The sequence below is a fragment of the Rhynchophorus ferrugineus genome, unplaced genomic scaffold, assembly GCF_030347505.1.
Source record: "Rhynchophorus ferrugineus isolate W39M unplaced genomic scaffold, kcgeb_rfMv2 rfM8, whole genome shotgun sequence".
Lineage (NCBI taxonomy): Eukaryota > Metazoa > Arthropoda > Insecta > Coleoptera > Curculionidae > Rhynchophorus > Rhynchophorus ferrugineus.
The window spans coordinates 28,227,178-28,251,537 of NW_027472587.1; the positions used below are offsets into that span (position 1 = coordinate 28,227,178).

A 24,360-nucleotide genomic window follows, 5' to 3' on the forward strand; every position below is an offset into this window, starting at 1 on the left:
AAATGAATGGGCTTCGGCCCAATCCATGGATTTTTGCCATCGTTTTCACTGACTTGTGATACGGTGAAGTGTCTTGGTGAAGCAGCACTTTCTTTTTCATCAAATGTGGCGGTTTTCGGCGATTTCATCTTTCAAAGGGTCCAATAGTACCAATGAAGGGTAGTCAACGAATGTTATTCCATGTGCATCTCAAAATACAGATGCCACAACCTTGCCAGCCGACTGTTGCGTGTTCTCACGCTTTGGAACTGGTTCATCGTGTGCAGTCCACTCGGATGACTATCGATTGGACTTCGGAGTGAAATGATGGAGGCATTTTTCATCCATTGTCACATATCGACGCAAAAACTCGGTTTTATTACGCTTGATCATCTTCAAACACTGCTCCGAATCATCAACTCGTCGTTGTTTTTGGTTAAAAGCGAGCTCGCGCGGTACCCACTTTGCACATAGCTTTCTCATACCTAAATATTCGTGAATTGTATGATGTACACGTTCAGTTGATATCTTTAGAGCGTCTGATATTTCATTTAATTTCAATTTACGGTAATTCAAAATCATTTTGTTGATTTTTTAAATGTTTTCGTCGGTAACAACCTCTTTTGGGTCGTTACTCGTCCTCTGCGTTCACTGTCTTGGGTGCTCATTTCACCACGTCTAAACTTATCATTCCAATCTTTGAAGGTTGATTTTCCTGGGACAGTGTCCGGAAACTCGGCATCGAGCCAAGTTTTTGCTTCAACTATATTTTTTACCTTCAAGTAGCAATATTTTATCAACACGTCAAATATCAAATCAATACGACACTGTCAAATTTATACACGCATCTTTTGAGGGTCAGGTCTAAATAAAAAACATATGGATTTAATTCTAGTAGCGCCATCTATGTGTCAGGCTGGGGACTTTTCAATTGACCTGTTATATAATACATTTCCAGTCGGCTTGGTTGGCGCAGTAGTCAAGGATTTTTGCGATAGTCGCGTGTTCGACTCCTGCTGAGGCATGGTCATAAATGTTTGTTTGTGATTGTCCTTAGGCAAGAGTGCAAAATCCGACAAGGAAAATGATCCCAGTCATGCCAGCAACCAGGCTGGCTAAGACCGGATGTGTTCTGGGATGATTTCTAAGTTGATCACTCGCCAGTCGGTAGGCTTAATGCCGAGGACCGTGGTTCGTAGCCCGCGTTAAACCCTCGTTTGTAAAAAGGAGATTTTAAAAATAACATGTCAATAGAAAAATCCCCGACCTGACACATAGATGGCGCTACTAGAATTAAATTCATATTTTTTTAGTTAGCCCTAACACTCGAAAGATGTGTGTATAAATTTGACTCCTGTTGGATCATTAGTTTGTGAATTATGGCATTTTGACTGAAGCAACTTTTGTTATTGTGATTATTATTTTGTCATTGCAATTGTTATAAAAGATTGCGTTAAAACTGCATGTTATTATAGAAGACGAATGTATCAACCTAGCGTTAAAACCAATTTAGACAATCGGATTTAAATATGATTTTGAAATGATGACTTCGAGTTACTTTTTTGAGAAAAATAATAATCAAGTGTTATAACGATTGCGCCTGTGCAGCTGTATACGAAAGCTACTATTAAAAAACTGTTGCAATAATTTAAAAGTTGGTGTGGTGATTACGAAAATAATAATAAAAAAAGTCGTTTACACCCATATGTTTGTCACATATTAATATTTCAATATAAAAACTAGTTTATATTTCTTTTTGTTACAAAATGAAAAAAACATAAAATGAACTGTAGATCTTATTATTGGATGCTCTGTAGAGATTTAAAAATCTTCATATTGCTTGCTCAACAAAATGGATTTATAAAATGTATAATACAATGCACAAACATAAAATGTGAAATGTGTGATCTGACGTAATGATAATATAATGTATTGTGGCAATGACAGTGTTCACAAAGCATGGTAAAACATCGGCGAAGAGGAATAGTGGGCGAAGCCCAAATTTAACTGCCAGAGACTGACGAATATTAAAAATAATTGTGACCAAACAATATAAATCTGCCGCGGCAGTAGTGGCAGCAGAACTCAACACTCACTGTAGTAATGCTGTTTCGACACAAATACTACGACTGAGGCTTCACAAAGCTAACATTCACGCAAGGGTTGTTATTATGAAACCCTTGGATAATGGGAGCCAACGCTAATCTGCGAAAGAAGTGGTGCAATGATCATAAAACCTTGACATTTGATGTTTAGAAGAAAGTGGTATGGCCCAATGAATCATCGATTATACGATTACTAGTGCTGGGAACTATCGATGGAAATTGACTATCGACTGTTTCAGTCGCTATTTTTGGTTCGACTAATTTTGTTACTATTTACTATCGACTATTTCAGTAGTACCTTTAGTTACTATTTTTGGTTCTATTAGTTTCATTTGACTGATTTTGAACGTTCTTTTTATGCTTATATAGATTTATATGTAATATATGTAGTTTTATGTTTGTTTTTGTAGTTTGCTTGTAAATAACAATATATTGTATATTAATACTATAACATTTTGGTACGATATTTTTCGAGATTATTAATGTAATTGGGTAAAAATATTAAAATTCTGAAATTGTGAATGATAAATAGTAAAATATTTCGACTGTTTTTACGGTAATAATAGGTAATATTTCTATTACTCTCTCGATTTTTGTTAAACAATATTTCGTTTAATAGTAAATAAAGCAAGTAATATAAATAAATTTATATAATTTCATTCAGATAATTTTTAGTTATGTCATGTATTAGTTTTTTTTTCTATGATTAGGTATATTTTTAATTTTTATAATTTTTATTAATTTTTTATTAATTTTTATATTATTATTTTTTAGGTTTTATTTAAGTCCTATTGTATTGTCTATGTTTATTATAGTATATTATTTCAAAATAGCAATTAGCACATTGAAATACAATGAAACGTTTGTCCAACAGGAAATCAAGACAATCTCAAGGATACATGAGAACAGACTCTATTCTCATGTTAATATCCAAGTATTACAAGTCTGGGATAACATCAGAACATCACACAGTCTCAAAAGGATCATTTGATCCTGTATAGTGTAGTGTGGTGAGGTGCATTTATTAGCAAAACAGCAGTGCTAATACATAAAAATTATTACACCAGAAACTAAGGATAGACTTATTGGTCCTCTTGGATAACAGGTCAATTGAAAATTCTCCGGCCTACCATAGTAAAACATATTTTTTTGTCAAAATTATTTTTTTTATTCAACATAATTCCCTTCAAGGGTGATACACTGATTATAGCGACCCTCCAACTTTTCGATACCTTTTTTGTAGTACGATTTGTCCTTTGCTTCAAAATAGGCCTCAGCTTCGGCAATCACCGACGTTCATTCGACGAAAAAATTTTCCCAGCGAGCATTCTTTTGAGATCTGAGAACAGGAAATAGTCGCTGGGGGCCAGACCTGGAGAATACGGTGGTTAAGGAAGCAATTAGAAGCCCAATTTATAGATTTTTGCCACAGTTTTTACTGATTTGTGACACGGTGCATTGTCTTCAAGCTCTGTCTGTCAAGGATCAATGAAACACTCGAAAACTAGAAACATGGGATCCAAAGTTATCGGTAGGATAAAAAGGAACATTGAAACCAACGGACAAGAGTTTAATAACGAAGCCGTATGTAATTTACAAGAACCAGTGAAGTACTAGAATACTAGAAACATGGGGTTCAATAGAGTAATAGATAAGATAAAAGTGAGTTCAGTTACAAAGTGTTTTTTGATATAAATATAAATTCAACAGAATTGGACGATAAAGCAAACTGATGCTCCAATTGTATTTTAAAATCGAACAATAGATAAGAAATATCTATCATATCCTTTAATTACTCAAACAAGATATCAGCAATTAAATAAAGCATTGTTTGCTAAGCCGTATGTAAGAAATTCACCAAAATGTCGACACATGAACAATGAAGTAACTAAGAAAAGATAGTATTTATTCGGTAATATTCAATGCTGATGCATTAATGAAGGGACACGAAGAGAAAACAGCGGGCTCGATAGAAATTCTTTATGAAGAGTAACATAAGTACAATGTTTTATTTTAATGGAAACCGAAAACACTGGAAAAGGGTTTAACGTTTCATCATTTAACGATTGCTCAATGAATTCAACATGGAAGGTAGTAACCACCGATTGTAATTAATTTTAACATCAGCAAAAGTGGACAATCTCAAGGATACATGAGAACAGACTCTATTTTCATGTCAATATCGAAGTATTTGCACACGGACTTCAGGAAGACTACACTGCATAAGGAATCAAACCATTTATTCTTGTGTAGTGTAGTGTAGTGAGATGCATTTAATAACAAAGCAGCAGTGTTACTACATAAAAATTATTACACCAAAAACTAAGGATAATACTTATGGGTCCCCCTAGATATGTTATATACTTAGTTTTAAATTATTGTAAATACAAATTGTAGGTTACTCGACAATGACTAGTAACAATGAAATAAATAATTAATAAAAAAATATTGTTTCAAATTTCGTTGAATTTCATGTGTTATATAGTATAATTAATGTGTTACAACCTTTGATCAGTGAAATTATCATTCGTGGTACGGCGGTACAACACTAAATAAAAAATCCTTTATGTTGATGATAGTATAAAATTTAATATAATGTAAGTACAGCTATACATAAAAAAATTGTTATGCACTTTTCGATGCAATACCGACGAAGGTACGATGATGCAAGGTCAGGTCTAACGAATCGATCATGAATTCCGCTAAATCGTATTTGGACACCTTCCTGCTGATATATTTTTCGTTTTCCACTAGGTAACCGGTCGCAGGCTCGTCGGCTATGTGCGGCGAGAACACCGCAACGTACTTCAAACTGGACGCCTTGAGAAGGTCGTACATCCGCTGATGCTCCGCCGTAATATCCTTCATCTTGTCCGGTACCCTACCAGAATCGATGTCGAAGAACAGGAATGCCGACAGACAAACGGAGATCGGTTCGACTTTCGATGCCTCCATCGCTTGGATGATGTTCTTCAGTCCCTCGCTTAGGTCGGTGGTCGGTTTCAGGTCGTTCCTGGTACCCAAAGCCACTATCACGGCGTCTACGTCTTTCACGGTAGCCAAAACGTCCGCGTAACTTAAAATATCGCCTTGTACCAGCCCGATCTGGGTACGGAGGTTGTCGGGCAGTCGGCCGGGTTCCCGGACCAGAACCTGCACCTTGTAGCCTTTACGTAAGGCCGTTTCGGTGACACATTGACCGGTGGTACCGGTGGAACCGAAAATTGCCACTGTTTTCGTCATGGCGACCGGTTGCGCAAGCGACGACTGACTGACTGGCCGGCTAACGAGGAGGAACGGTCGTACGTATCGGTACGACCGGCACAGTATACGACCTTAATGCGGATGATTAGATAAATTTGTGACGCGCGATAGGAAACGTACACAGTATCAAATCAGCGGTTTTATTATGTTTGACGGATCGTTTTGATATACATCTCAAATATAAACGATGGATAGTTAGTCAACAAATCGCATGTTCAGGTATTGTGTGAATTTCGCGATAAAATACTTAAAAAACACATTTTATGTTTTTAACTTTGGCGTAATTGGACATTTTTATCAATAATAACACATATTTGTTAAAAATTTGATTCATGTTGATACAAGAGCTAATCTCTAGTATGTAGAAATGAAGAACAACAATTAGAGGGCTTTTAGCTTGTCTCGAGTTTGCAAAATGGTATAAAAGATCAGTGATGTAACAGGTCAATTGAAAACTCCCTGGCCTAACACATAGATGGCGCCACTAGAGTTCATAAGTTTTTTAGTTAGCCTTAACCCTCAAAAGATGCATGTATAAATTTGACAGCTGTCGGATCATTAGTTTATGAATTATAGCATTATGAGTGAAACAACTTTTGTTATTGTGAAAAAAAAATGTATAAAAGGAATTTCGCGCGTTGATGAAATATTGCTTTTTGAAGGGAAAAAATACAGTTGAAGTAAAAACTTGGCTTGATGCCCAGTTTCCGGACACTGCCACAGGAAAATCAACCATCAAGGATTGCTATGCTAAGTTTACACGTGATGAAGCGAGCACCGAAGACGGTGAACGCAGTGGACGTCCAAAAGAGGTTGTTACCGACGAAAACATTTAAAAAATCCACAAAATGATTTTGAATGACCGTAAATTGAAAGTGAATTAAAAAGCAGACATTCTAAATATATTAACTGAACGTGTACATCACATAATTTACGAATATTTGGGTATGAGAAAGCTCTGTACAAAGTAGGTGCCACGTGAGCTCACTTTTAACCAAAAACAACGACGAGTTGATGATTCGGAGCAGTGTTTGAGGATGATCAAGCGTAATAAACCCGAGTTTTTGCATCGATATGTGACAAGGTATGAAACATCAGCTTCATTATTTCACTCCGAAGTCCAATCGACAGTCATCCGAGTGGACTGCACACGATGAACCCGCCTCCAAAGCGTGGGAAAATGCTGAGTCGAACAGTCGGTTGGCAAGGTTATGGCGTCTGTATTTTGGAATGCGCATGGAATAATTTTAATTCACTACCTTGAAAAAGGAAGGATCATCAGCGACTATTACATACATATATTACATATACGTTATTGGACCGTTTGAAGGATGAAATCGTCGAAAAACGGCCGCATTTGAAGAAAAAGAAAGTGCTGCTTCACCAAGACAATGCACCATGTCAAAAATTCATGAATTGGGCTTCGAATTGCCTCCTTATCCACCGTATTCTCCAGATCTGCCCCCCAGCGACTATTTCCTGTTCTCAGATCTCAAAAAATGCTCGCTGGAAAGAAATTTTCGTCGAATGAAGACGTGATCATCGAAACTGAGACCTATTTTGAAGCAAAAGACAAATTGGTATCGAAAAGTTGGAGGGTCGCTATAATCAGTGTATCACTCTGAAGCAAACTATGTTGCATTAAGAAAACTAACTTTGCCAAAAAATGTGTTTTACTATGGTAGGCCGGGGACTTTTCAGTTAACATGTTAATCTTTCAGTTAGCACATGGTGGCAGTATACTATAACAGCTATCTGCTGACGATGTTCCATGAAACATTCTTTGGAACTTGTTTTTGTGCTATAAATGTACTTTGAAATGTGTGAAAATATAGAGACAACCTTGCAAGGTGTTTTTATTATGTTCGTTGATGTTATATCCTCGATAAATGTGAAAAATCATGACAAATGCACTCATACATCCATATTTGCAGTAATTTGGCTTTGCTGTAGTAAACTGAATCCAAGGGTACCGACATTGTTTTGTAAAATGTGCCGAACAAACCTGTATATAAACATATAATAGCACAATATAAACGTCTTGATATATCAGCAGTGATGAAGCCAGTTCCACGTACTGACAATAATCCATTATCAATTGAAATAAATAGTAAAGTTGTTTGTATCACGGTTACAGGAATGGAAATTACACGATTTACCGCACTTCAAAAGAGAAAATGACGTGTTTCTGTAATAATATCAAAGGTTTATTTGATACTGTATGATCGAAATGAATGGTGTTTGTTCACATATGGTTCTAAGAGCAGTTTGAAAGCTCACTTACTCATTGGAAATAAAAAAAAACATCCAGTTCGATTCACGCAGTACAAACTAAGGAATGTTTGTAAGGAGTAAGGTCAAATATACAATGCGCATCAATGAAAAATTTGTGGTGATCTAAAGGTTGAGACATAAATGAATTGTACTTATTTCATATTAGGTGACTTACGTAAGTTGAGTGATTTACATATTTATTACTGGACTCACGAATTTTCTTTTTTGTGTCTGTGGGAAAACCGATCATCATTATGTGAGAAAAATGTGGCCAAGTAGTACCTATTGTAAGCCAGTACAACTAAACATGTCTTCTGTACCAGTTGTGAATCTACGGGACGTTTTATTCACATTAAACTTGCCTTATTAAGTTCTTTTTCTAAAAGCTAATATTAAATCTGCATGTTAGATCGAATGCTTTAGAATCCTAGGAATGTCTAGGAAGACTGCAATTGCGTGCCTTTTTTTTAGAAAGGCTTTCCCTAATATTTTGTTCTAGGTCAAGGAGGGGATCAAATGACGAACGGCCCTAAATAAAACCCCCTAACAAGTGAATAAGAAATCAATAACATGCGTATTTAAGGAAAAAAACAAAGTTAATTTTGAAAAAATTGTTACTACTAGTAGACGATTTAACGTCTATTAGCTCGTTTTTTAATAAAAAACATCTTCGATGACTCTTGGATCCTCGTTTCGACAATATTCATTTCCATTTCCATTTTGATTTCTAGAACAAAATGAAAATCATCAATTGTCGAAGAATTCGACAACACAGGTGGAAGAAGACCAAGCTGTAGATATATGGAAAGATAATTATAAACTTAACGAAAAGAACAACGTCTGATAGCTGATTGAAAACAAGACTCATTACTTTTAATGGAAAGTAGCTCCTCCCTAATGTTTCGTTCTAGGTCAAGGAGAGAATAAAATGCCGAACAAACGAGTAAGTAATCAAATAAATGCGTATATTTAAAGAAAAAAGAATAAAACCAATTTAATAAAAATGTTACTACTAGTAGACGATTTAACGTATATTAGATCGGTTTTTAATTAAAAAAACACAACTTCGATGACTAATGAATTGGCGATAAAAACTCTTATAATATCTTAACAAAACCTAATGTCATGATTAATCGCGGTAAAAGTGGTTTGCACTTGGTGGTTTATGATAAGCCGATTTTTGGTAGATGAGGCATATCACAAAAAATTTAACCATTACATAGCAAAATTTGACAAGGAAAACTGTTGACTGAAGGCAGATCACGTTGAGCTTCGAGGATCGTTTGATAAGTCCTGACTTTTTGAATAAAATGTATTTCTTTTGACAAATGACGTTTTATTTCTTAACTTAATCTATTAAAAATTCCCAAATTTTAATTCCTTGAAAATAATAGGTTTTCTCAAGGCGTTGAAAATAGGCCTTTGTTTCAGTAATAATCTGTTCATTCAAATCTTTTACCATCTAGCTATTTCTTCAAGTTTGGATAGAGGAAATAGTTGTTGGTCGTGAACTCTGAAGAATATGTTGGACCTGTTGGCAGTTCGTGGACCATGTTGATTACAAACGTGTAAACCCGCTATTGTTTTTAGACTCCTACGCCTTAGCCACATCACGTACTTTCATTCTCCAATCATACAATATCATTACATGGATTTTATCGACACTTGCTGGTGTAACGACCTATTTTTGATGAACTGAACGTTCGGCGTCACTTGTGTTGGTAAGAACGCAACGGAACTCAGTAAACCAATTCTTAACCATTGAAATTGATGGCGCATAATCTCAATATTATTTATCAAGCTTTTCTTTGGAATCAATGATTTTTTTGGGCAAAAATTGTACTCAATATAATACTTATATAAAAATAGATTTTTTCATTTATATTAACATTTGAAAGGTTGTCTGCTGTCAAATATAAACTAAATAATAGAGTTTACTCAAAATGTTATTGTAGTCTATTGATAGATTAATATATGGTAGTTGAGGGAATTAGTGATCCATTAAAAGCTACTGCGTCACTATCTTTTAAGAGCCTACTAACTAAATTTATTTCGTGTCGAGAAAAAGTTAATTTCAGTTGTTTTTTTAAAGTTTGCAAAGCAAATTTATTATGAATGCATTTTAAAGTTTAATCAGTTATATATAGTCTATTTAAAGTAACAGTGAACTAACGTCATCAATATGGTTAATGTTGTTGCCTGCCGAAATTTTTAAATCCGTTTTAGGATCAGACAGCAAAAATCGTCCGATTGACAAACGTCTGCAAAATTCTTCAAAATATTTGTTGTAATAACTACAGGCTATAAACTGGCAAGCCTTGTTTTAACGCTTTGCTTGTTTTGATAAATTACAAGTCCCTGTTTATTATTACTTTGATTGAAGATGCCGAAACCAGACAGAAAAGACTGAATTTCTAGTCAGTTACTTCGAAGCCACTAAAATTCGTTAGAGAGGTAAGCATTTTCCAATTAAATATTTTTTTGCTGCGGTTTTTATTGAAAATATTTTTACCGTGTTGCAAATTAAAAATATAATATTAGATTCACTGAAAAGAAACCGTCCTCATACGAAGCGGGTGACGAATCAACATCAGCTTGTTGCTTGATATTAGAGATCAAATATATGAAAACCATAAAAACAGTGAGTAGTTTTTTCAATACAAAAATAATTTAATACAACTATTTCAGAGCAAACCGTTAGTCTGAAAAATATCCATGCTATATTAGTTTATATGCAGCTCTTTGATGGATGTAGAAGATCCTTTCATACACTGTTGGGTAATATAGAATTTAATTTGTGTAAAGATAACCCCCAAAGAGATCTAATGAAACTTCCAGACATTTCTTTTAAAATAATACGATTTTTAAAAGCTTATAATAAAATTAAGGAAGATTTATTATTTAAATTTGTGTATTTAGATGCGACATGTATATATCAGAATGGGACTAATATACCCAATAATCATAGCAAGATGATAATAAAAATAGCGTTAAGACAACAAAAGTTGATGGGAAAAGATAAACATTGGAATAGAACTGATTAGGTCTTATTAGTCATAAGGTTTATTAATAAGTCATTGCAGATATATTGTTCCTCATTTTGGAAACTGTAATGGTTAATAACACCTTCGGTTTGGATGAACTCGATCAAACATATTGAAGAAGAAATTGACAAATGCTGGAATCAACAGCTTAGTTATTCACTTGAATCAAATGTTCTTAATATGGGATTATGATTCAGTGCTGACAATTTCCAAGGCAGATCAGAGTGGAAACAACTAAAGGAGAGTATATGATTAAGATGCGATAACTGTAGGAAATCATATCAATCATATTGTAGAGTGCGAAATATTTATATTCTCAGATATGTGTGTAGTTGTTCAGATGAGCATTTGGTTAAAATATACATTAGCATTTGGTTAAAATATGTAAGAAAGAATACTAACTCTTTTGTAGATATGCCAAATGCATTAGGCAAAATGCAGTGATTAAATCTAGTTTTATCAACAAAGATATATATTGGTAGTAATAGAACAAACTAAGGCGAAATACGGTGATACCAACTTTACAAGGAAACACTGTACCGAAGGAAACAAGAACTAAGCGTAAAAGGCAAATATGCATCATATATTGTTAATTAGGTGGATTATGCCTTCACTACATAAAAAAATCCGCCTAGAACTCTAACTCATAGATATTATGGAAAAGGGTTCAATGTAAATATAATAAAACACAATCCTAACCTACAAACTATTATAACTGTACAATTAGTTGTAGTTTTAAGTTCCTCGATAATATATACATTAGATGTATAATAATGTTAAAGTAAATTATATTTGATAACAGTATTTTTGTTTAATTATCTTATTTAGATCAGAAGTTTGTTGTAAGTCAAAGATAAAATTACGTGATTTCACTGTTTTTTACAACGGATTTTACAGTATTCTTTTGGTCGATGACCTTTTGTCACTTTTCTGGTAAAACCATAGTACCATAAGATACTGATGGACTGAAGCAAAATGTTGTTTACAAGGCACTTTTAAAGCACCATTTCCTGTTAATAAATAATGGATTTTTTATACAGCTTGCTTCAATAGCATTAGTCGGTTAGGTTTGGCAGGTTTACGTAGTTGTTACGAACAAATCCTTCTCAGTCCCACCAAACACTCAGCAACATCTTTATCGGCGTCAAAGTGGAGGAATTTGTAATCGGTTATAAACATATTCTTCTGCTACTATATATATTAATTACGGCGCTTGTTTACTGATGATTTATTTATGACCCAGTGTGCTAGACGTTGATTGATGCACATACAACCACAATAACTGATATTGTTCAGTATGATAATAATTAATATTGACGACAGTATTTTTAATTGCAAAAGAGATTTTTAAATTTTGCTTTAATTCTGTATAATGAACTATTAACGTTTATTTATAATTTGTAAAAGGGATGTATCCAGTGGAATATTATTTTATATAAAACTGAATCTATTGTAGAAATCTATTAAATACTTAGTACTTAAAAAGGTATTTATTGACTAAATTTTTATACTATCTATATATTAATCGGTTTAGCGAAAATTTTGCCCTTCTTTTTAAAGAAAATTTTGCATGGTTAAAGCTTATATCGATCAAGAATTTTTAGGCTTAACATTTTTATTTAGTATGCGTTACAAATAAATATATTTAAATCAAATCAAGCAACCTGAAATAGCCGTCAGACACAAAATATATAAAGAGGCCCAGCGGATAGCCGTGCGGCTAAGAGTTTAGTTCGCTGACAATAACGTACTAGGATCGAATCTCGCTTGGGATGAAGGTTTTTTAAAGTTTATAGACTAAAATAAAAGATAGTGTTCGTTAAAATTAAGTGAATGTTTGGTTTTTAGATTTGAAATGATATTAAAACGGAATGTGACTTATTAAAGCATAATTCAACAAAGTTATGTAATTTTAAGCAATGTTTTGTGTTACTTTCAGTTGTTCCCATATTGTTTGAATTAACAAAGACTTATGTCAAGTTTGGATAAAAAACGATTAAGAATAGTATGGTTACGTAAAGTTATATTTTCCTTTTTTTGCAGAAAAAATAAATTAACTTGCCCGCTTTATCCGATGGTATATATAGTTAAAGAAATATCTGATATAACAGGTCAATTGTCAAGACCCCGGCCCGACACATAGATGGCGCTACTAGAATTAAATCCATATGTTTTTAGTTAATCTTAACTCTCAAAAGATGCGTGTATAAATTTGACAGCTGTCGGATCATTAGTTTGTCAATTATAGCATTTTAAGTGAAGCAACTTTTGTTATTGTGAAAAAAATGGATAAAAGGAATTCCGCGTGTTGATAAAATATTGATTTTTGAACGGAAAAATACAGATGAAGCAAGAACTTGGCTTGATGTCGACACTGCCCCAGGAAAATCAACCACCAAGGATTGGTATGCTAGGTTTAGACGTGATGAAATGAACACCGAAGACGGTGAACGAAGTGGACGTCCAAAAGAGGTTGTTACCGACGAAAACATTTAAAAAATTCACAAAATGACTTTGAATGGCCATACATTGAAATTAAATGAAATAGCAGACACTCTAAAGGTATCAACTGAACGTGTACATCATATCATTCACGAATATTTGGGTATGAGGAAGCTCTGTGCAAAGTTGATGATTCGGAGCAGTGTTTGAAGATGATCACGCGTAATAAACCCGAGTTTTTGCGTCAATATGTGACAATGGATGAAACATGGCTCCATCATTTCACTCCGAAGTCCAATCGACGGTCATCCGAGTAGACTGCACACGATGAGCCCGCTCCAAAGGGTGGGAAAACGCAACAGTCGGCTGGCGAGGTTATGGCCTCTGTATTTTGGAATGCGTATGGAATAATTTTCATTGACTACTGTAAATTTTGGTGCTATTCACTTCTGATTGATTTCAGGTTGCATTAGTAAATGTATTTCCTAACCAAGAATTAACGGAATATTGCAGATAATAAATACGTTAATTTGCGCATCAAGAGTTAAAATGAATATTGCATAGAATATTAACAGTTATAAAATTGTTTCATAGAATTTTAATTGAGATACATGTGAAATGATACAAAGTTGAAAGCAAGAGATAAATGAAAGCTAGAAAAGACAAATTAAAGATTAGCTATCTGCAAGGGTGAGATCGAAGAGTGAAATAAATAAGCAAAGAATAATGCAATCAGCTGTTTGATGTTGGTGTATTTATTGTCTTTTTAATATATATTTCAAGTGAGAAATATGGATGAAAGATAAGGAATATATGAATATATAAATGAAGTAAGTATGCAGAATTTAAAATAAAACTAACTACATAATTTACATAGATGAAACACATATGATAATTAAAACAAATTATGAATTATTAACAGTACATTTGTATACATTTTAAGGCAATGATAAATGTTAAGATGTAATATTTTATTCTTTGAACCTTGTACCAATTATTTTGATTATTTGCTTTATAGAGCTGAGTTTTGGAAAATCAATAGTTAATTCAATAATTGTAAATATATTCGTGTAAAAAATAAATTACCTAATTGTGTTCATTATTGTTTAATATACATGGTAATGTCATGATATGTGATGCTCTGAAGTTATTTATGCCATTTAAAAAAGGTTAGTGAAGATATATAGTTTGCATTAGTGTTGGGAACTATCGACTGAAATCGACTATCGACTGATTTTACTACTTTATAGCATTGGCTGTTTCAGTCGACTGTTTTCAGTCGACTGTTTTCAGCCGCTGTTTTCTGTCGGACTGATTTTGTTAGTATTTACTATCGACTGTTTCAGTCGTGTACTTTTAGTTACTATTTTTGGTTCTTCAGTCGATAGTTCCCAACTCTAGTTTGCATGTATTTTAATATGTTTTAATATACAGACTTGTATGATTTTAATTAATGTTATGTATCAAATACATTTCTGATTTTTTTATTAAAAATACTGTGAAAACAAGTAACATATCATTTTTAAATTACTCTATTATGAGAGAAACATTATTAATTTAATACATTCTGGTCGAATTTCGACCACAGGTTTATCACTAGTACATATTAATCTAAATGTTTTCGTTCATTTTCTAAAAATTATCTCAAATTTCTGCCAACATGGTGACATCTTGTCAAAAGAACGGTGTTTGTTTGTCAGCTATGCAATCATTTTTCGCATATCGACACTGTGTGTGATCTGAATAAATGGTAAACAGAATAATATTTGGTCAGTATGCTGAGGCTGTAGAACTTCTCTTTTGAGCTGAAACAGTGCATTCTCCACAATGCGCGGTCGAGCATTGTCAGTAAAGGGGATAACTTTGCCTCTATTACTTGCTATACACCTCGGTGATAATGGGGACTGACATAACTTTCTACACTTGGAATTACCGTCATAGATCCAGATAATTTTTCTTTTTGTCTGACATATATGAAACTGCATTTTCCCTTTTTTTGAATATTTCCCATCGCAAATTAACTTCTAGAAGCAGTTGTTTTATTAACTGTTAAACATTCTGCACGTTCATTAGAACTTTGAGCTTGGTTTTCAGTCAATAAGTTTTGAAATTGATTGTCCTCGAACTGTTTTTGGTCTTCCAAGCCATCCTTGGTAATTGATAAGATGCAAAACCAGAGCAATATTACCATGAGTTTCTAAAAGTGTTTGATGGGCTTCAGTAGCAGATTTTTTCAAATCAAACAACGAAAGTAGTGAATGTTAAAAATGCAGTTTTGAACATATAATGATTAGCGCCTGTATGCACAGTATAACTCAATAATACTATACAGATAAACTGTTATTTTACATTATAATTTTACATTTAATTTTTTACCTTTAGGCTTCATATTTTCGCCAATAGATATCACTATCGCAAAATATATGCAAGCAATTAATGTATCTATTAGCAAGTTGACATTAATCATTACAATCCTCCCTAGGATGGATTTGTCATGTCGCAAAAAATCATAATAACAATGACACGGAAAAATAAAACCATCATTAATCCTAAGAAGAACAGATATTTCTTTGAATTCGTTACAATCGACCAAAATCATCATAGTGGGTTATGAAACACCAAACTTTCACTTGTTTGCGGTACCTGCGTCTCTGTCTTCTACGTTGATCGAAGCGTTATGTCATGTTTATTTAATTTTTTTCATTATTTCACCTGTTGAGGTGTTGTGTGGAGACTTTGTAGAATATAAGTGTCGCGTAACTTAAGGATAAGGACTTTTTTGGATTTTCTTATTGTTTAGGGAAATATGTATGTTCATTTATATTATATATTATTTTTTATATGTTCTTGCTATTTCTTAGTAGAATAATAGCACAGAAATTAAGAGAACAATCAAAGGATTTAATTATCCTAAAGAAATTAAGGAAGTGGTAGCGGAAAAACAAAAAAAGGCAAAAAAGAGAACAATATAACACGGAGATTGAAAGGAGATATATTGGAAGTTAAAATCAATAGAAAAACTGACTATCTGCTTTAGAAAATTTGTACAGTCCACTTATATATAGGACATCTAGGTGAAAATTGAAAACAACATAATCAACAGAATGCAGAAAGATTGGCTGACTATTTAGAGCAAACTTTTGAACCAAACGAAAGTGAATTAGTCATGATTAAGAAAGTCATCAAAGTTAATAAATTAACATACAGTCAAAAATCACGGGAATATGATTTTATAATTGGTCAAGTGATTCAAGATGTACCAAGAAGGGGAATTATAAAACTTGATAACTAATTTAATGTAACATTTCGACTAGAACGTATTTCAGTCCTTTGGGCGATGGCATAATACGAGGGTCACTATTTGTATTTCGGGAATTGGCAAAACTATTGTCATGTGAGTCCATCTGACGGTTCCACGGTAAAGTTTGACATTTTTAATGATATATGTATTCAGGACATTTTGTTGCACGGACGCTATTTGTTTATTTTATATTTAGTTGAAAGTTTTGTCTCGGTAAAAAAATGGAACTGAATCGTGAACATTTTCGTGCGATGATTTTTTACGATTTTCGACATGGATCAATTTAATTTGCCTTTTGGAGATGAAGCTCCATCAAAAACCACCGTGTATCGCTAGTTTAGTGAATTCAATCGTGGTCGTAGTTCGCTGTCTGACGAGTTTCGTGAAGGTCTCCCAAAATCGCTTGTAGTGCCAGAAAACATCGATGCTGTGTGCGAAATGATTACGCAAGATCCTCATGTCACCTATTGTGGGATTGAGGCATCCCTAAGCATTAATTCCTGTAGCATGTATACAATTTTACATGAACACTTGGCTGTGCCAAAGTTATGTTCGCGTTGGATCCCACACAATTTGACAATCGCTCAAAAAAAGTCTCGTGTCGATTGGTGCAAAGAAATGCTTAAGAAATTCAATCTCGGTTCTTCGAAAGACGTTTATAAAATCGTGACAGGTGACGAATCATGGATATATTTGTATGAGCCCGAAAGTAAGCAGCAGTCGACTGTATGGGTGTTCAAAGATGAACCAAATCCAATAAAAGTTGTTCGCGCACGAAGCAAGTAAATAGTAGCGTGTTTCTTCTGGAAAACTCGTCATATTGCAACAGTACCTCTAGAGGATCGTAGAACAGTAAATTATGATTGGCATACAACCATTTGTTTATCAGAAGTCTTCGGTGAAATAAGGAAAACAAACAAGAGACTTCATCGAATTGTTCTTCATCATGACAAAGCGAGCTCTCACACATCGGCTCAAACAAGATACTATTTAAGCACTCAAAACATCGAATTGATGGTTCTGCCGTACAGCCCTGATTTGGCACCCAATGAATTTTTTTTGTTCCCAACAGTGAAGAAAAAACTGCGTCGTCAACGATTTTCATCGCCCGAAGAAGCTATTGAAGCGTTCAAAAATGATGTTTTGAAGATACCTCATTCGAAATGGAATAAATGCTTTGAAAATTGGTTTAAGGGTATGCAAAATTGTATCGATAATCGTGACAAATACTTTTAAAAATAATACAAATAGCTGCGAATAGTTCAACTATTTAGTTTTTTTCCTATTCCCGAAATATAAATAGTGACCTTCGTAATGATCTTATATCCACGAATATCACCAAGTGAAGTGAAATCCTGCAGTCCTTTATCATTGCTACCAACTTAATTACTTTCATATCGTATTAGGGTATTTATAATGTATATTAAATAAAAAAAAATTTCGATATATAAGTAAAAGCGTTTGTGCTTACCCAATTTAGACGAACTTTTTGATTTCTCGATCTATAGAATAAATATCCTGCTACTATGCCAACAAAGTACGGTGTGCTTCTCGCATGTGATTTCACGTAAGTTAGCAGGAAATCCGGATGACTTTTTGGACTCCTAATGAAGTCTAGATAGAAGAAGAGCACCGCAGGTCTGTTATTGACGAATACTATGATGAACGGTATCAGGATCGATACTACGAATAACACTGCAAGCGCTATGAGCCCAGCTTTCTTCCTTTTGTTGATTAGGATGCACAAGAAGATGGCCACGATGAAATAGTGGAAGTCGCAGGGTAGATACCAGCTGTGAACCATGCACTAAAGGAATTTCAGTATTTTAACATATATTTTTATAGTGAAATAATCTGAATGCTTACCATGTGTTCAGCATTTACGTAATTGCTGATGTAGAGAACACTGGTCCACCAGTTGTCTCTGCAGTCTTGGACTTCTGGGGCAATGATGGTCTTCCACATTGGTCCGTGACCAACGAAATAGAAAATAGTTGCACAGAAATATATGACATAGGCATACATAGGAGTTAATCTGTAACATAATGAAGTAATTGTATAATATATAGTATAATAATAATATAATAATAATATAATATAATAATCTATTTAAGATCAATATTCAAATGGCATTTAAATAGTTAGATACAGAATTATAGCAGCTTTAATGATATTGCTTCTTGTAATTATAACGCGTTTGATGCGGACATACATATTAGTATCAGATATCCATTGTAAACTATCTTGAAGAGTTTAATTTATAAACTTATGTAAACAAACCGTATTGTCATATTGGTATTCTGTAAACTCATATATGGTGGCAGAAAACCCTGCATTTTGACATTCAAATAATTATTTATTCCAAACTATATAATGGCTAACCATTGGCTATTTGATTTTATACATTTTGTCCATCCTTCACGCAATTTATGGGTACCGTCACAAAAAAAATTGTTTGTGCTTTGAGAAAAACGATTCATCGAGACATTTTCTGTGTTGCTCTGCAAACGTCCCATTGATGCGAACATTTGATAGTCGAACGGGGCAAGGTCCGGAGAGTACGATAATATGTTCTATCCAAGTGCTTTCAACGCTTGACCGGTTTTGCTTTATGAGATGGTCCGTTACATGATGTTAAATCACTTTACTGTGTCTTCGGGCCCAAACTGGATGTTTTTCGATCAATGCACAATTCAAATTGATTATTTGTTGTCGGTAACCATCTCTATTGACAGTGTTACCAGGTTTTAATAGTTCGTAATACACCACGCTACTACGGTCCCACCAAACATGGCCGGTTTTGCCAGGTGATAAAAAATATTTTTTGCGATTAGGGTTCTCAAAATAAATCCACTTTGCATCGTCCGTCATTATTCGATCTAGAAATTACTTCCGATCATACCTTTGAAGAAACCGACTTTTCACAGACGATTTTACGATTTGTCATTTTCCTGTCATTCAATTGATGTGGCACTCATCTTTATAACGGAAGCCAGAGCTAAGATACGATAGAAATTGTGAAACGATCATAAAAATTGTGGTATAGTCGGATGAATAATCGTTTATATTGTTTGCTATAAATAGGCGGGTTTATGTATAGAAAACCTTAGGAGAAGCTTTCGATCTGGACTGCTTGCATTCCAACAGTCAAGCATGAAGGAAATTCTGTTATGATTTGGCTGGCAATATCGTGATATTCAGTTGCACCACATATTCAAATTACTGGCCGGATTACTGGGAATGAATATAACAACATCCTACATGATGAAGTTCGTACTATGATTAGCATATCGTTGTTAAACACTGCTATATTCCAAGAGGATAATGCACCAAAATTTACAGTCAAAAAGGTTCAGTATCAGTTTGTCAGAATATCATCAATAATGTTAACATAACATAACAACATAACAGCTCAATTCAAGAGTCAAAAAAAAACAGGAATTTCGCGTGTTGTTAAAATATTGCTTTTTGAAGGGAACAATACAGTTGAAGCAAAAACTTTGCTTGATGCCGAGTTTCCGAACACTGCACCAGGAAAATTAATGATCAAGGATTGGTATGCTAAGTTTAGACGTGGTGAAATGGGCACCGGAGACGGTAAACGCAGTGGCCCAAAAGAGGTTGTTACCGATGAAAATATTAAAATTATCCACAAAATGATTTTGAATGACCGTAAATTGAAATTAAATGAAACAGCAGACATTCTAAAGATATCAACTGAACGTGCACATCATATCATGCACGAATATTTGGCTATAAGAAAGCTCTGTACAAAGTGGGTGCGGTACGATCTCACTTTTGGTCAGAAACAACGACGAGTTGATGATTCGGAGGGAAAACGTGAGAAAACGCAACAGTCAGCTGGCAAGGTTATAGCGTCTGTATTTTGGGATGCGCATGGAATAATTTTCATAGGCTACCTTGGAAAACGAAGGATCATCAATAGCGACTATTACATAACGTTATTGGACCGTTTGAAGGACGATATCGCCGAAAAACGAAAGGAAAAGAAAATGCTGCTTCACAAAGACAACACACCCTGTCAAAAATCCATGAATTGAGCCTCGAATTGCTTCCTCATCCACCGTATTCTCCAGATCTGGCCCCAGCGACTATTTCCTGTTCCCAGATCTCAAAAGAGTGCTCGCTGGGAAGACATTTTCGTCGAATGAAGAGGCGATCGCCTAAACTGAGGCCTATTTTGAAGCAAAGGACAAATCGTGCTACAAAAATGTCTTTTTCTACTTTTTGTCAGGCTTCTTCACTATTGTTTCCGACAGCTATAATCGCAGTATCATCAGCAAATGTAGCCATCGTGATATTTTCCATTTGTGGTATATCACAAGTGTAAAGTAGATAAAGAATTGGTCCCAGTACACTTCCTTGTGGTACACCTGCTTTAGCTTTTTTATTGTAGAGCAAGCTTCTTTTTGTTTGACTCTAAACATGCGTGTTGTAATGTATGATTTTAATAGTTCGGTGTGTTGTTTTGTTAGCATTTTCTGTAGTTTATGAACAAGGGCTTCATGACAAACCTTATCGAAGGCCTGTGCTACATCTAAGAATATTGCGGAGCATGCTTTTTTGCTTTCGTAGGCATGGAGTATATGAATGAAATTGAAGATCAATTTTCCAACAACACTCTTTGTATTACAGCGATATATATATATCGAACTTTAAATTATCTGATATTTAATTTTTGGCTGACTTCTGGTGGATAAAGGCGAATGGATGGATGGATGGATAAAGGAGGATTTGAGGAAGTTAAAAGTCATTTCCATATTTTATATATAACATATGCTACTACTCACTACAACTCTAAAGTTAACAATCTTAAACAGTAAATAATATATATTAGGACGAGGCTAGAAAATTATTAGAAATTCATTAAAAAAAAGGATTGCAACGATAGCTATTAAGTTATTGCAAAATAAAATAAACTTATTTTATAAAAATGGGCGCTAATATAGACATATTTCAAACAATACCTTATATATCTCATCAAAATTATGAACCCAGGGTTTAGAATCCTCTTCTCAAACTGAACGAGTAAACAATAAGTCACCAGTATACCACTGAGAATGAAGAAAGAATCAACAAACAAGTCTCCGTGGAAAAATAATGTGCCAAACGTAGATCTATATTGCTAAAAAATAAGACCAAATTAACAATAATAGTTTTGGAAGCAAGAAAATGTCTTTACCTCTTCAACTTCATTGAAATTCATGATAGCGTTGCTGAGGAATGTTCCAAATCTGTGATCGGTGATGATCATACAAATACAGATCACTCTCATACCGTAAAGTACTCGCAGGGCTGGGTTTGAGTCTTCGCTTTTGCTGAGTTTTGGGTAGTTTTTCTTGATGGAAAAAGATACTAGCAGACGACGTGTTGGGGAATCTGAAATATCATATATATTTAAAATAATTAAATTATTAGTCAATTGCACACAAAAATTATGTTTCTTTATATGATAACTTTCTTTAACCTCGGAAGTTATTTTTTTAATGTTTCGAAAACATATGAATTTAATACATAACAGTTAAATTTGTCTATTGGTTACTTTTTAACATTTTTTTTTTCTAAAATATTGCTAAAATATTCTTGGAGTAAAAAGAACTTTTATAAAGAATGTAATATTTTATGCAAAAGCGGTAGGAGACTAATGGTCAGTATTTTATCGATAATTTTAAAAAGCACGGGGTCTTTCATGTTAAAATCAATTACAATTAATTGTAATTTGATTAATATAATTAGTAATTAGTAATATAATTAGTAAGTAGTAATTTTCTTGCATGTATTTTGATTTATTGTCAAACAGGGTCACGAATACACTGACCTACACCCAATATATTCGGGTGTTCCGCAGGGCCGTGTTCTTGGCCCATTGTTATATCTATTAGCGGTAGCTGACCTACCGACATCAAGAAACACTATGGTTGCAACATATGCTGACGATACAGCGGTTTTATCGTCACACGAGGATCCAATATCAGCCACATGAAATCTTCGACCCCATTTTAACAAAATCGAATTGTGGTTGAGAACGTGGCGTATCAAAGCAAATGAGACAAAATCTACCCATGTGACATTTAACCTTTGTAGAAGAACACGTCCCTCAGTAAAATTGAATACTCATGAACTTCCGCAAGCAAACAACGTTAAATATCTGGGAATGCATTTTGATCGACGTTTGACAAACATATAATAACAAAACGCAAACAGCTTGGGCTTAAACTAAACAAAATGTGTTGGCTGATGCTCCATAGGTTCCAGAGTAAAGTGTTGTGAGTCCTCGTCGATGTGTGTATATTACGTGTCCAACAAAATGATTTAAGCGACATTCCCATATAACCCATAACGTGTTTGAATTCGGAGTGTTAGTGCGATATACTCTGAAAGACTAATAGTTCATCCCAATGCACTCGCCAAACAGTTAAATGTACGCGATGTCAGTGAAGAGCGTAAGCTTAATCGCAAACTAGCATACGAACTGATTAATAGACATATAGAGTGAGATTCAATAATCTTTAAAATAAGCTAAAATAGTTTTTAGAATAAGTTAGGATAGACTTTAAAATAAGTTAGAGTAGCAACTAGAATAAAATTTACATTATAAGTTGTACAGCAGACTTACTGAAGTGATCTTCTACATGCCAGGATAGTTACACTGTACAACTGAAATCATATAATAATACATATTGCACATGTTGCAGATTGTTGACGTTCTAGGAAAGTAATAAAATAAAATGTATTTTGATGAAATTTATTGGTGAAAATGTGAAGTATCGACGTAAAAATGTATTGAACAACCTAACCTAGCTCTTAAATTAGATAGTTTTGATATTCCTCTATCTAAAATAACACTTAGTATTAGTTAATTATCAGTGTATATAGGCCCTGATCATAGAAAGTTCCAATATCGCTTTTTTGATATTTTATTGTTTGATTTTGGAAAATATTTTTGTGGAGAAATTTGTTACCTAAGCCTATCGAATACTTGTTGAGACTTATGGTGTTGCTGCTCCATCACATACCAATAGTCAGTTTTCGTTTCAATTAAAAATTGGTGATATTGGTGCAAATGTAAAGTACAAAGTTCGAAAATAATGAAACCAATAAGTAGTCTTATGCTGTATGATAGGACTCGACACAACATCTTAGGATTACAATTTGTTCAAAGAAGTGCAAAAGTGGATTGCAGACAAATACACATAGTTCTTTGGACATAGTATCCAGAAATATGAGATAACATAGAAAATGATTTAGTTAGTATATATTCGAGATTGAACTCATTAAATGTCTAAAAGCGTCTAGTAGAATAATGTCTTTCATACCTCCTCCCAGTTTTCCTTCATCGGTCCACATAATATCACAGATAGTTGAAGCAATCAGTAGTAGCAGGATAATTAGTGTTACAAGTCTAAAATTGAATAAAAATAAACTAATTTATGATTTTCTCAGTTAGTAATCATACTTACAAAAATGATATATCTATTTGATCCAATGTTCTATTGTCGTTTTGTGCTTGACAAGCATTGCTACCAATGCTGGCTATATAAGAAACGTTCTCTGTTCGCAATTGACTATCTACTGTTGATAAATATTCGTTCAGGTACTCTTGGAGGTCCTCGGCAGTACAGGAAGCAGGAATGCACCAACCTAGCAACGCCACATTTTCTGCCTGTTGGGCAGGATCGTTTTTGTCCTAGAAAAATACATTTTTATTAACTTATTAATATTACATAATGATTTTATTTAAATTATTTTTACTAAATTAACTTTACATAATGAATATTAAATATAGTCTATTCAAAGTTTTTTTGTTCATAAGTCATCAAAATGTTTAATGTATTGCCTGCCGCAATTTGTAAATTAGGTTTAGAATCAGACAGTATTTTCCTTCTCATTTTATCCTAATTAAAGAGAGACACAATGCTGTCTGTTTAGT

General features: G+C 33.9%; 1 protein-coding gene across 1 annotated transcript in view; it reads right to left on the reverse strand.

Moving 5' to 3' along the window:
* Positions 1 to 24,360, reverse strand: part of LOC143201540 (nose resistant to fluoxetine protein 6) — a 59,037-nt gene that overhangs the window by 1,322 nt on the left and 33,355 nt on the right. Inside the window, exons 4-9 of the mRNA XM_076412665.1 lie at positions 23,891 to 24,117; positions 23,747 to 23,832; positions 21,613 to 21,809; positions 21,398 to 21,555; positions 18,276 to 18,444; positions 17,881 to 18,216 (exon numbers count right to left, since the gene is read on the reverse strand). Coding sequence (XP_076268780.1) covers positions 17,881 to 18,216; positions 18,276 to 18,444; positions 21,398 to 21,555; positions 21,613 to 21,809; positions 23,747 to 23,832; positions 23,891 to 24,117 — 1,173 coding nt within the window. The remainder of the gene's footprint in view (positions 1 to 17,880; positions 18,217 to 18,275; positions 18,445 to 21,397; positions 21,556 to 21,612; positions 21,810 to 23,746; positions 23,833 to 23,890; positions 24,118 to 24,360) is intronic.